This window comes from Cydia pomonella, chromosome 16, assembly GCF_033807575.1.
Source record: "Cydia pomonella isolate Wapato2018A chromosome 16, ilCydPomo1, whole genome shotgun sequence".
Taxonomy (NCBI): Eukaryota; Metazoa; Arthropoda; class Insecta; order Lepidoptera; family Tortricidae; genus Cydia; species Cydia pomonella.
The window spans coordinates 17,263,922-17,279,216 of NC_084718.1; the positions used below are offsets into that span (position 1 = coordinate 17,263,922).

Sequence of the window (15,295 nt, forward strand, 5' to 3'; positions counted from 1 at the left end):
GTGACGATGATTTGAAAATATTCCGAACGGAAACCTGACCTAAAACGAGCGTTAGGAAAGTTTCTTGTTTATTCCATGTTACATACTAATTCCTTATCAAAACGAGGCTCTCCACTGTTTGCATGTACCCAATGCGTACTTAGTTTCTTCGGCCATCTGAGCAGGACACGACCAGATAGTTTGGAGAATCTCATGACCATTGAGCACTATCCGTCGCACGGCAAGGAAGCGTAGGGCTGGACGTCTGGCCGCGCGTTGGGCGAGTAAATAACGTCAAAGATTAAAGACACATTTACAGCCTAGCATACATCGGGCCCAAGATGGCTTGGCACTGCACTTGAGCACTGGTGAACAGTGTCCACAGTCCGTACGTCCCTGAGTCATGATGATACGACATAGAAGATAGTTACGTAACCTTAATAAGCGACTGAGATCGTACAATTTGGTATGCCGACACTATATAGGTACCTACAATTACTAACCAAATACCGCAAAATTACACTGGATGCAGTCAACACAAGTCAAGTAGGTCAAAACAACGCTTTCCGTAATCTAATACCTATGGGTTAAAGTGCGGACTCTTTAGACATTACCATGCGCAAGTCATTCTCGGAATTGTGGAGGGCAGGGCAGGGCAGGCAGGCGGTAGAAGAAAATATATGCGCTGTAAGCTTAGCACGGGCAGTGTATCTCGCGGGTTAAATACAGAAGAGACATAAGACACTATCCTATCAGGTGGTGCATTTATCAATAATGGAACCACACGGCATAGAAAGTAAATGCATATGGTTCGTGAGGCGGAGAAGTCATCAACAAATCAACCAATAGAATTAGTTGTATCTTGCGGAGCGGGAAAGAGATGTGGATAACAACCACTACTATTGGTTGATTCCCCGCACGTCTCCGTCTCATCTCCGCCTCAGCTTCGTGATGAAGACTTGAATACATGCTCACCTGGCCCCGATAATTTCGGCGAGCCGCCCTCCCGGTAGTTCTGTCAGCACGTAGCCCCAGAAGAAGCAGCCGAGCAGCATGTTCTTCTGTGTCGTGTCCCATTGGTAACGGGTCTGTTCTCTGTGCGGGTGCTGCAAAAAATTGAAGTATTACACCACTGCTCATTTTTTTTTCGTAGTGATAGTCTTAAACGAAGACCATCAAAACTTGTAACAAATTTCAATTAGTAATTATTAAAATTATCACAGATACTCGATGAAGTTTTTTTTAAACATTTGCATTTACAATAGTGGCTGGACTTTGGTCTCCACATTTAGAATGCTATTTCACCTTCAACGCAAGACAATGTGGAGAGTTTTTTGTTGAGAATTTCCATTACACAAAAAAAATTGGCAAATCTTGATTTTTGAGTGCTAAAAATGTAGTGTAAAGTTCGGAAAAGTATCACTATATATATATATATATATAGTTCTATTCTACCGGATCAATAAAAAAATAAAATTCGTTTCGTAAAAGTAGAATAACTTACACCCTATATTAGAACTTACATAAAAACACTGGTGACCGAAGCTGGCAGCTTCCTCGCACAACGTATCAGTATTGCGATACAACGAGGAAACGCCGCCAGAATCCTTGGTACAATGCCTCAAGGGCCTATTCTAGATATAAGCTAGTTATAGTAACCCTCAGTATATATACATATTGTATATTGTTATTGAAAACACTTAAACTTTAAAACTACATTAACATTATAATCACTGCGAGCTGAGAGGAACAAATGACAAAAAGGTGGGTTATTTCGCCCTGCCTATCACCACCTCTGCCCAATATTTTGTAAGACGGCAATTAAGCGTTCAGACCAAGTCATCAGGAATTCAGGATACTCTACTCTCCGTAATAACTAAACGTTCCAAAATAGTCCAGTCTATTCTCGAATCAAGGCAATCTATCTAAATCTAGTTCAAGGTATGAATATCCTAAACAAGTTTTCCTTGATATTTCTGTTTTTGATCCTCCCATTGTAAACTGAGGTTAGATGAACTGTAAAACCTCATTGAGCATTGGAGATGCATTTTTACAATAGCCATATATTTACAAATTTGTATCTTATTGTACAGTAATAAGGTATATTTATCCTTGAATGAACAATGCACCCACAACTTATTAAATGTCTCTCGGGTGAATATTCATTAAATTAGTCAACTCTGAGTCATGGAGCAGTTAACCTAGTTGAGACGTGAATCAACTTGTTGCTAACTGAAACGAGTGTGTCGTTCGACAAATGTAAACATAGCTCAATCACATAACTGTAAATATTACTTTTTTTTTTTTTTTTTTTAGGTAAATATTCTATTTATTGACAATAACAATACTTATTTAGTTCATAAGTTCTGTCACAAAGGTAAAATGTCATACAAAGATTACAAAGCTTTGAATAAAAAAAACTTTGCCATGATTTGAAAGCTGGTTTTATACTGATCAAAAAGTTATAATAAGTTTAAATTTTGATCGCGTCTTTATTTACTACTTGTTTAATTTAATTATACTTTACAAAAGGGAGTAAAAAGCAGTGTCACATTTATAAAATAGGTACAATTGTTTATTTGTAATAGGCATTTTCATCTGTGTGAGATGTTTTAAGCAGCATCCTGGTAACGACACTTGCGTTCGTGGCTGTATAGCCCTATGCGAGAGAGGATCCCACGTCCACACACGCGGCAGGTGTATGCAGCGCCCAGGTGGGCAAGGGTTGGAGGCCTGCTCGTGGCGCCTCATGCGTTTCTCTCTTAAAGCGGTAAACTAGGCATCGTCGTGTTTGGCTTGACCATCGTGAATAGCACGACGCCATACGGGTCGGTCTTCGGCCAGTTTTTGCCATTGGTTACATGTGATATTAAAAGCAACCATATCACGCTTGACGCAATCTTTGAAGCGCAGCATTGGCCGCCCGACCAGTCTTTTTGCGTCTGCAACCTCCCCTAGCAGGATTTGACGTGGCAAACGAGTCCGTTCCATTCGATACACATGCCCAAAGCCACCTCAGTCGTCTCTTCTTTAGTATGGCTGTGATACTATGGAGCTGTGACACGCGAATTTTTGACTGCCATCCAACGAGTATTTTTTTTATAACACGTACAGTTGCAATTTTGGCAATACTAATACACATGAATTATATATTTTAAGAAAGGTAAAAGATCCGGCTTTTGTTTTATGTAAGATTCAACCATGTATTACCACCACTCCTATGCCCACCATTTATTTCTGACTGACGTCACTATAGCAGAAACAAATGTTAAAAATTTGTAACAACGGCAAAAAGTTTGCACTGCACGTTTAACGTTTTTTCCCGTACATTGAGTAGTTTCTTTGTTACTGCTATTATGACGTCACGATAATGGCGGCTGCCTTTTTGGCGCAAACATTTATGGTTTGTTTTTTAATTTTTAATCCATTTCTAACTCTTATACAAGTTATAATAATTAAGAAATCGATAGGATAAATCAAAAGTAGGAGCATAGCTGTGTTGATATACAACTATTGGTGTCAAAATATTTTCAATAATGTTAACATCCAGAGAGGAAAATGAGGACTACGTTTGTATGAAAAGGCGGTTTCGCGCGGGTTTTTCACTTTCGCCTTAAAGGTTGGTGTCTCTCAAAACGTCTCTTGTTTGTATGGGAAGTTCCATAGTTCGCTGTTGATTAATTATGATCAATCTATTGTCGTTGGTACAACCAGCCCCAAGCTTCCGCTGGCGTTCTATTTCATGAACCTATAATTGATAGACCGTAGATTTAATTTGCACTACTCATTTCAATTGCAGCTATATCATGATTCATGAAATATTAAAACTGGTAATGTACCGGTTTTCATGTATTTGAAGTATTTCAACGGAACCCGCATGCGAGTCCGATTAACACTTGGCCGAATCATTTCCATAATCATTCGTTTAGTGTTAACATAAAAGAAACACGTTTAGATAATGATGGCTCATTAAAGAACAACTGAGAACTATATTTCCAAAGTGGCTTATTTTCATATGGATTTCATAGAGAAATAAGCCCTAAAAAGACACTCCTCAACTAAAGAATGACTTAGAAATGGTCAGATAAATTATATACCTACTTGTCTTTAAGAGCGTTTCCTAGAAATTACACAATACATGATGTCAGTCTTTTTAAAAACCCAATACAATGTAAATCTCCTTTTCAAGTGCCTCTTCAAAATTCGTCATAGTTTATTTTTGTTGTCTGAAAATGTCACTTGCTTACCAAGACAGTATTTTACGGAATAGTCTTTGTATGAAATGTTTTTGTATGAATCCGTGAAGCATCATTTGATCAATAAGGTAGTATATAAGAAGTAGTTATTTCAGTTACATTGAACATATCGGTAATATTGACCGTTTCGGCAACACTAGTTGGCGTTGTAATATTTACATCTTTCGCGTTTTGAATACATTATCATTTTGATCAGGTCTATCTATATTAAATTCATTTTGTAAAAGTAGTAGTAAACTCTTTTTTGTTCAAAAACACATAATAAAAGTAACTTACAATTAGGAAAAGTTAAGTACATAGGTGGACTTATCCCTTCCCTTGAAATTGAATTAATTTTGTTTACCTTTATTTCCGAGTTTTCGCGGTAGGGTAGACCCGCTAAAATTTATATTTTAAATTAAAACATTTGGTGATGTTGGCCGTTTCGATAACATTGGTCGTGTCGGTCGGTGTGATCATGTCTACGATGGCGATGGTTAGGGTTATCTTGTTGAAACTTCGGTAACATTCAACATGTCACATCCGGACCGTTGGTGGTTCGTGCGACCATTTCGCCAATAGCGATGGTTGGGTTCACTCGTAGCACGTAACTTAGCAATTTCACATGTCACTTACCTCAGTAACATTGAAAATGTCGGTAACTTTGGCCGTTCGGTAACATTGGTAGTTTTGGTGGTCGGTATGATCGTTTCAACGATGGCTTTGGTCAGGTTCCCTCGTAGTGCGTAATTTAGCAATTTCACATGTCACTTACCTCAGTAACATTGACGATGTCAGTAACATTGGCCGTTTCGGTAACATTGGTAGTGTTGGTGGTCGGTATGATCATTTCAACGATGGCGATGGTCAGGTTCCCTCGTAGTGCGTAATTTAGCAATTTCACATGTCACTTACCTCAGTAACATTGACGATGTCAGTAACATTGGCCGTTTCGGTAACATTGGTAGTGTTGGTGGTCGGTATGATCATTTCAACGATGGCGATGGTCAGGTTCCCTCGTAGTGCGTAATTTAGCAATTTCACATGTCACTTACCTCAGTAACATTGAAGATGTCAGTAACATTGGCCGTTTCGGTAACATTGGTAGTGTTGGTGGTCGGTATGATCATTTCAACGATGGCGATGGTCAGGTTCACTCGTAGCGCGTAATTCAGCATGAAGCCGAGGAGCACCATAATGTTTAACACTTGAACGCATGTTAGACATCCTGCAGACAAGAGAAAATGGATTTAATATGGGTAGAAAACTTAAAACTGGTTAGGTTATTACTAAGACTAACAGACTAGGACTCGCACACCTTACTTGTTTAGCTCTTAGCAGAAGCTCTTAGCTGAAGTAAAGTGCTACTATTATAAATTAATTATACAAATCTTATGAGAATAAAATATCTTAAAGCCATAAACCATAATTTAACGTCCGTCCAGGCGTTCCAGATACCGCTAGAGTAACGAAGCCCTAAAAGGGCTATCCGCCATCAGAGTACCAGGCGCAAAATAGGGCAGTGGCGTTCTCTTGTGTCATAGGCCAAGATTTTGGGTCACTGGCTAAGGAAGTCGGCATTATGTGCATTTTAACAATGTAAATATGAATGTATGTTTACTATAGGGATGTTTACTGTATTTAAAATAAATGATTTCACGCCATACGTGAAATAAAGCACCAGAAAAATGTTAGAAAAACCTAGATCGCAGTTATTCTAAGACCCAATTTCTAATTAATAAATCCGAAAGAACTATAAAGTGTAGGTAACTTGACCGTGACGTCAATGTTCTGAGCCCCTAGTGTAAATGTCGTTTAGGAAACTCAAAATCCCATACTAAATGAGACTTAACACAAACGCGTACGTCACGTCACGAAATCGAATAAATTTACACTATTTACATTTACATTAATTTGTATTTCATAGAAATTCCATAGTGGCTAATCGTTTTGACAGTTCGTAAATGGTACTGATTTGACTAACTAAGCAGTCAACTACCCTATTACAGTCAATTCAATAGGAAATAAAAAATTGGCATCGCTTCGCGACAACCACTAACTTCCTTACGTAAATGATCAACGTGGGAAAAAAATTGTTTTAAAAATAGCAATTCCCACAGGGATCAAGTTCAATGTTCGGCCAGTGTTTTGAAATTGTGTCAATTGTTATATTATTTATTAATTATTTGACGATCTGTCTGGCCTAATGGGTAGTGACCCTGGATGGTCCCGGGTTCAAATCCTGGTAAGGGCATTTATTTGTGTGATGAGCACGGATGTTTGTTCCCGAGTCATGGCTGTTTTCTATGTATTTAAGTACATACTTATATATTATATACACCGTGTTTTTTTTTATTTGCGTTAATTTCGAGGGTGCATTCCTAAGCTTAAATTAAGTAACTTTCTCAAAGATACCGATATTCTAACTAACTCCATTTCGGAGATAATCAATCATAAATTTTTATATTATAAGGCCCTTACGAGCGTGTACACTTGCTTTAGGACCTGTTTACTTATTAGTTAGTGTTTAGTGCGAGTTCATACATTTGCTACTAAACGTACGTACTATCTCGGACGATCGATGTTAGAAATGACATTGATATGTCACAGTTTTCAATTGTTTGGTTGAGTTAAATGTAATGCCCGTGTTACAACAACGCTATATGCAACATTTAGTTACTTTTTATAAAAAAAAAAATAGTAAAAAAAAAAACAAAAAAAAATATTTTTTTTGAAAATTAACTATGCCATTTAGTTTCCTTAAACGTACTTACCGAAACCCCGGAGTTAACGCAATTCAATAAAAACACGGTGTATATGAGTATCGTTGTCTAAGTACCCACAAGTCACAACACAACACAAGCCTTATTGAGCTTACTGTAGGACTTGGTCAATTTGTGTATATATAATATGTCCTATAATATTTATTATTAATTAATTATCTAATCTCTTATCAAATTACAGTAACATTAACGATTAGGCAAATGATGAGCAATGAATATTTTTCTATCGTCTGCCAGCATTGCTAATTTCTGGTGGTGCGGAATAAACAGAATTATTTTTTCTGTAAGTATTAACAATTCATACTACAAATTCTACGAAAAGGGTACATTAGTGATTTATGGTGACACATAAATGGACGGGAAATAGGCACAGATGTGTCTACTGGAGATGTGTCCGCTCACACATTTGTCTAATGAGGGCTGCTGTTTTAGTGCTCACCAGCTGGCGCCACTGTAGAGTGAGGTCCAGAAAAACAGATCTCATAATTCTTGTATGCTTATTTTAACAAAATCAATACGTTCTAAGTTCTAATATGCACAAAGGGATTTTGACGTCTATATTTGCCGTTTTTTTAAAGTGTTTAGTTTTGCTTATAAGTATTATAACTGGCACTTTTTTTAACCACTAACGTTTATTGAACTACAATATATCTAATGTTTACCATGATTAATCAAAGATGGTAAAAGATTTACCACAATTATGAATAAGGAGTGCAACTTCGCGATAAACCCCCAAAAATTCTACACATTTGACATTTTGGAAGACCTACGTCTAGACTAGCGCCCCTAGCGTCGAAATTAAACGTGATAACCCTCATTCCAGTCATTCATTGACAGATTTGTACACGCGGTACACGCCAGACATAATCTGCTTAGACCATGCAGTGGTTCGTAACTGGTGGTCTGTCTGTAAACCACTGGTGGCTGATGGCCTCTAGGAAAACTTGAAATGGTCCGCGTATTTATAAATAAAACAACCTACTTACATAAGTACGTAAGCAATCAATAAGTAATTCCAATTTATATTTTACGAGTGGTCAATTATCATTAAAAATTACCATTTTGTTAACACATCTGACGTCTCTACTCTCTAAGTACGTTTATCCCTGGCTATGGTATGGACAGCGTCGTAAAGCGACTACGAGCTAAAGACAAATTATCCATCCAACAAAATATTCAGTACTAATCGTCCCGTCAATAAGCGATACAAATGTCACGTTCTATCTCGTTCTAACTAAATAAGTAAAAGCAAGACGCAGTCTTCCTTAGCAACAGAAAGTCTGTTAGCTACGCTTGCATGGGCACGTTACGTCAAAACCATTGTCACTATTGCAATCGATCGCCCGCTTTGTCGCCGGACTAACCGACCGCATCGATTAGATGGCACATTTGTGTTTGTAGACCTTAAGTCTTGGTGATAAGGTTTGGAATAACTTGGTATGTGATTAAGTCGGAAATTAACATGCAATTTGGATGCTTACAACGGAAGTTCCTTTGTTGATAGTGTTTAGACTTTAATTGTAGATAAAAACTTCTTTCTTATGTTTGTGAATGCGCGGGTAATTACTTAATTTACGGTACGACTAAATTAATTTTGAATTAATCAGAAACGTCTGTAAACGATGCTATGTAGATGACCCTAGGGTGCCTCGCTAAGGCCCATATGGTGGAAATATTCGCTGTCCTCGCGTAAAGTCTCGGTAGCTCAGTAAGTCATGTGCTAGGGATCCAGTGTCGCGAGTCCGAGTCTTGTCCGAGACAGTGACCTTTTCCACTTTTAATTTATTTCTAAGTTTACGATACGACTGTCATCAAACGCGTGGAGTCATGAAAAATAAGCCTACGTTATAAGTTACGTCCAGACCAAGAGACGTGGAAGCCAGCGATATGCCAGCTCGTTCAAACTCAAATCTGAACCTGGACCAGCCCAACTGGCAATGGGCTTACAGAAGACCAACCAACCAATCACCAACTTATCTGCTTTGCCTAAAGGTTAACTGGTAGAGAATGCCATCCCGCATTAAGTTCGCCTATTGTACAGTGTGTTTTCTTATGTGCAATAACTATTAAATAAATAAATAAAATAGCCATAATAACGTATGAAAGAATAGAAATATTAGAAATCTGGATAAGATACGACTTGTGTACGAACTGCATGAGAACTTGTTTTAGTACATCAAAATCTGTCGGAACTTTGACTATGACACAGAAATCGTACTTCAAGGATGCAGTTTATGGTAAGTATATTTCTTGGTTTTTCGTTTACATTTATCTAATAAATGTTTGGTTATTTCAAAATACTGGGGTTTTGGGATACATATCATATCAAACAAAGCACAGAATTGCTATTTAAAATAAAATATTCTCAATTCTATTCTATTCAAATAGTATTTTGCCATAAGAACAACCATAAACTTTGCATAAATGCGCACCTAAATTACCTTGAGGTCACTATTTACTTCAAAGCGTTGAGGTTGACAGCATGCATTTTGCAACATTGTACTGACTCACCAAGTTTCTATTACAGTTATTACTTATAATAACAAAGAAGATAAATGTGTTCACAGTGTTCACACCCATGAGCACAATAACTATTTTTTATTGTACACAGTACACACCTCTTTTGGATGACGTCACAGAAAATATTGTACACAAAGTACCTACAGGAGATTCGCCTGACGTTGACGTTTGGCTAGCGTAGTCTGATTTTACATTGTTATCGCTCGAACTATACCTTATACGATGGTGTTTAAACTACCATTGTCCACGTCCACGACACTCTGACACTCTTCTTAACACTCTTAGGATTACCCTGGAACTATACTCGTATTCATTAAATTAGGTATACATTTTATGGTGTAGGTGCTTGGGTACCTAATAAAAAGTCGAGCAATTCATTTATGTCTTATAGGCTTTCAATAAATACTGAATCATAATGACACTGCAATTAATACACTAAATCGAAAGTATTGAAACCTACGTGACAGTTGGATATTGTGTAAACATCCAGACCAAATTGCTTTCATCTAGCCATTATGAAACAATTAAGGCAAATGTTGACAAAATAATCGTGGGAACAGTTATTCACTGTTTGGAACAGGTTTGGAGAATATGAATCGTGTGTGAATTATGCAAGATACCGGTTACGCTAAGGGTGATGACCACAGACACACTTAAACGTATAGATATCACATTTGTTGTGATTTAGATGCCCAAACGTGATCATTCTGAATGCTGAACACAACGGACGCCTAAATGCAACACGGCTCCCTGCGCTTGGGTTATAGTTGATTTTTTTTAGACGATCGGAGCTATGAAAAACTTAAATATCACATTTGAAAAAAATGTATAGGTAAGAAAGCCAGGGGCCTACCGCGAAAACCGAAATTCGCAAATTGCGGGGATCTTTCTCTTTTACTCTCACTAAGACGTAATTAGAGTGACAGAGAAAAATGCCCGTGACGAATTTCGATTTTCCCGGTAGCCGCCCAGAGCAGTGCTGCGTCACACGTCTGGTGTAATTCGGATATTGCTTTACTATTTTTATGTTACACATTACGAATTTTTATCAATTCTTTCACGAATCTATTCAGACTATTTCAGACAACTAAAGAAATGCATGTATAGACAAAAAACCGGCCAAGTGCGAGTGGGACTCGCGCACGAATGGTTCCGTACCATTATCTATAAAAACGGCGAAAAAAATCGTTGTTTGTATGGGAGGCCCCTTAAATATTTATTTTATTCTGTTTAGTATTTGTTATTATAGCGGCAACAGAAATACATCATGTGTGAAAATTTCAACTGTCTAACTATCACGGTTCATAAGATACAGCCTGGTGGCATTGGCAGACGGACGGACGGACAGCGGAGTCTTAATAATAGCATCCCGTTTTACCCTTCGGGTGCGGAACCCTAAAAGTACACAACACTTATAACTCTCAATTTATTTAACATCGCAAAAAACTCTATTTAAATTGTATGAAATGAGCTCTGCAAAGGACGATCTTAATCATGCGAAGCTGGCCTGCTTTTGCGTGGTCTTTATAAATATATGTCTCTGGAGGTTAATTTTAATATGTGACACAAGGACGAGTCCGTGCAGTATGTAAATGTCAAGCGTAGGGAGAGTTTTATAGATTTTAGAATTCATTTGGTAGGACGGGCCGGCAACCCAGAGGTTGCGAGTTCGATTCTCATCCGAGGCGGTTATAATCATTTAAAAATATATTAAACAACAGTAGTTGTAAAGAATTATTTTGCGCGTGAATGTGCGCACTTCATATATTTTTACCGTCAAGGTTAAGAAAACACATAAGTATTTATCTTTAATTATTGTAGTCTATACAAAAATTTGCGAAAAAGTTGGCAAGCAGGGAATCAACAAAACGCGTAATAAACTAAAAATACTAATGGTTAATACTAGATAATGGGATAAAAACGCTTGGCTAGAGTAAGAAAACTACGTAGCGAATGAAGTATGTAGTAACGAACATTAAAATACTCTTAATTGTAAAGCTACTTAAGTATACCAAGTTATCGATACCAAGGAAGAACTGTTTTTTTTCACAGCTAGAGGCAGACCAAGGTAAGTTGGCAGCTTCATAATTTTTTAATTACAGGGATTAAAGAGATTTCTTTTATTTTGTTCTACGTACTTTGGGGTGAAGTGAACCTTTGCCGACCAGACACAATTACAACATTTAAAGGACTTGACATCTCCGTCCTTAGGAGAAGCAGGTGAGCACCTTATTAGTAACATTACGAAATTAATAAATGTCATGTTCGCAGGTAATGTTCATCCAGACATTTTGCCCATTTTATACGGGGCAAACTTAATTGCCTTGTCTAAAAAGGATGGAGGGGTAAGGCCGATTGCTGTTGGTGCAACACTTCGCCGATTGGCTTCCAAAATTGCAGTTCGACACATCCTGCCAAAACTTCAAAAATCTTTTGAACCAACTCAATTAGGCTTTGGAATCAAAGGAGGCTGCGAAGCCGCCGTGCATGCCCTCCGGACCTTCCTTAGCAACGGCCAGTGCGAAGTGTTGCTCAAAATTGATGTCAAAAATGCATTTAATTCTTTGGACAGAGATACCTTGTTGGCAGAAGTAAAATCTAACATTCCAGAATTGTATAACTATCTCCTCCACTGTTACGCGGATCCAACTAAATTAATGTACCGGTCAAACGAATTGTCTTCAGAAGTCGGCTGCCAACAAGGAGATCCTCTGGGGCCTGCAATTTTCAGTTTGGCAATACACCCTATAATCAAAAATTTGACATCTAAATTTAACGTTTGGTACCTGGATGACGGGACCCTAGGAGGTGACTCGAATACTGTATTAGCCGATCTTTCCGTAATAATTGATAAATTTAAATCCATCGGCCTAGAATTAAATTTCGACAAATGTGAACTATTTATTCAAAATTCTCATATTAACCTTGATAACTTGAAACAAAAATTCAACCAACTTGCACCTAACATTAAGTTACTCGACAAAAGTAACCTTTGCCTCCTGGGATCCCCTATATTCGAAGAAAATTTTGCAAATTTTGTTCAAAATTCTGTTTCCAAATTCGAAAATCATTCTCACCGGTTGCTAGAAATTAGCCCTCATTATGCATTAAGTATTATAAAATTCTGCCTATTTGTCCCTAAATTAACTTATGTGCTTCGCTGCTGTCCCCTTTGGAAAAATCAAAATCTTCTGTTACAGATAGACTGTTTAATTAAAAGTAATCTAGAATCCGTTCTCAATATCCAGCTAAACGAGCAGTCTTGGATCCAAGGATCCCTTCCCATCCGGCATGGTGGGTTAGGAATCCGCAAAACGTCCAGTGTGGCTTTACCAGCATTTTTGTCCTCAGCCCATAGCTCATCCAGTCTCATAGGAAAAATCCTACGAACAAACTGTGAGGCTACGGGCTTGGCTGATGCCAAAAATGCTTGGCCAGTTGCTTGCCCCGGTCAAAATTTTCCCGAACACCCGAAATCTCAAAGGAGCTGGGACGACATTGCATGTAAATTTACCGTATCTTCTTTACTAAATGATTCCGACACCGAGGGACGAGCCAGACTCCTAGCTGCAGGAACACGGGAAGCTGGATACTGGCTCCATGCGCACCCCTCCCCAAATTTAGGCACGTTTCTAAATCCCGACACACTTCGTATTGCAGTTTGCCTTCGTCTCGGGGTCCCGGTCTGCGCCCCCCATCGCTGCCCCTGCGGAAGTGAAGTTGACCAACTAGGGCACCACGGACTTTCCTGCCAACGAAGCGCTGGCCGCTTTTCAAGACATGCTGCCCTCAATGACATCATCCGCCGGTCTCTAGCCTCAGTTAATGTGCCGGCTCTTTTAGAGCCGACCGGTATATCCAGAACTGACGGCAAGAGACCGGACGGGATGTCCCTGATTCCGTGGAGTATGGGACGGGTGCTGGTGTGGGATGCAACCTGTGTAGACACACTAGCCCCGTCACATCTCCACCGAACTTCCGTGAGGGCAGCGACAGCGGCAGAGGCGGCGGAGAACGCCAAGGTAGGAAAGTACAGGGGTATCGGCGCCGAGTACAATTTTATTCCATTCGGTGTCGAGACCCTTGGTCCGTGGGGCCCTGGCGCTCTGAGTCTCTTCAAAGATCTGTCTAAGAGACTCAGAGACGCCACAGGAGATCAAAGAGCTGGCAGCTTCCTCGCTCAACGCATCAGTCTAACGATCCAGCGAGGAAATGCTGCCAGCGTCTTCGGTACTATGCCGCAGGGGCCATTTTTAGATTTATTTTAGTTTTAGATTTAATTTAGTTATATTTTAGTTTTAGTTTACATTATTAATTGTTTATAAGGTTATATTATTGTACTAATAAATATTAAAAAAAAAAAAAAAAAAAAAAAATTACAACATAATAAAAATGAAATGAGAGTATGGAATGCATAGAAAACGTGCCAGATTCAACGCTCCTTAGCGTAGCCATCTCTCTCTATCAATCTTCCATATTAGTGCGACAGTTTCGTACGCTTGGCTACGCACCCGGCTCCGCTCCTGGTTCACTAAGTTTGCACCGAATTCGCAGTGACTTTAGGAAAAATTCCTAGCTGAGCAACTTTTCAAATCTTGAAATATTGAAGCTGTTTCGGTCGCTCTGCGGCGTGCGGGAGTGAATGCGTGTGATAACAACAGCTGCAGCTCGGACTAAAATTTCCACGCAAAAAACGCAAAAATCTAAATTTCGCTCTCGACTCGTTTCCTCTTCCAAACCGCAACCAATCATTATGAAATTCTGGAAACTGCAAGAGGAAGAAATAATCTATGCCGCTATGTTTTGATATTTTTGGATATTTGTTCTAATATTTTGTATGCTACGCCTTTTTTGCAGGCAATTCAATTCATCGGTTTTTGCGATTTTCGAGGCGCTGTAAGTTTCTTCAAAATAAATTAATCTAAAAAAGCAAAATACATATATGCCATAGCGGCACACATATTGATGATTTTGATCTTATTTGAAAAGATCATTGCTCTAGGTTAAAAATCCAGGGAGGAAACAGTCGAGAGCGTTTGTATGGAGAAATCACAATCATACTAAAAAAAGTCAATTTTACAATGTAACACTAAGCCCACAACGATAAGTGAACGAGTCAACAACAACAATACGTAACAGATAGATGACGAGTTTGTTAACGTTCTAAAATAGATTGGAAAATAACTGATTACCAGGAAATTTTGGATTTTAGTGTTATCAATGGGACAGTTCCAGTTTTGAAACGAATATACGATAACGCGCGAATTACACAAATTTAACCTTTAATGGCATGTCAATACGAACCAAGGCATCAGTCCTTGTGAATGACACGATCTACATATATTGTATACTTCAGTACGCAACAGAATTGAATGGCACGGATAGGATGGTCAGGCATATCGACGTGACAGCGTGATAGTGACCAAATCGCCCGTGACGTTTCCTCTGTCACATGGAAAGTTTCGTCCATCATAGGGCCGCTGATAAATTGGCTACTTTTACGAATTGAATAGGCAGTCAAATAGGTTATACTGGATGATTTTGGGCTCAAATCAAAAATATGTCTGATGGTCATACTAAACAGCTTGCTAAGCGTTAAGCTGTATCTTTTACTGAGATCTGTCAATAAAGAGTATTCTATCAATCTATCTAAACCAATATCCTGAAAAAAAAAAAACCAGGATTATATTTTTTTCACGTTTTTCATATCGGTCCCATGGGACACCTTGTCCAGTATCTTTAACATTCTTGACATTCAGGATCACGACCCCAAAATAC

The 15,295-nt window shown here is 38.6% G+C and overlaps 1 protein-coding gene across 2 annotated transcripts in view; it reads right to left on the reverse strand.

Annotated features, from left to right (window-relative positions):
• The window catches only part of LOC133526097 (sialin), a 75,716-nt gene that overhangs the window by 47,755 nt on the left and 12,666 nt on the right, over positions 1-15,295 (reverse strand). The window contains exons 3-4 of one of the 2 annotated variants that reach the window (XM_061862554.1): positions 5,270-5,442; positions 955-1,085 (exon numbers count right to left, since the gene is read on the reverse strand). In XM_061862554.1, the coding sequence (XP_061718538.1) occupies positions 955-1,085; positions 5,270-5,442 (304 nt within the window). Of the gene's footprint in view, positions 1-954; positions 1,086-4,989; positions 5,247-5,269; positions 5,443-15,295 lie in introns of those variants that run through there. The other variant, XM_061862555.1, reaches the window with a different exon arrangement.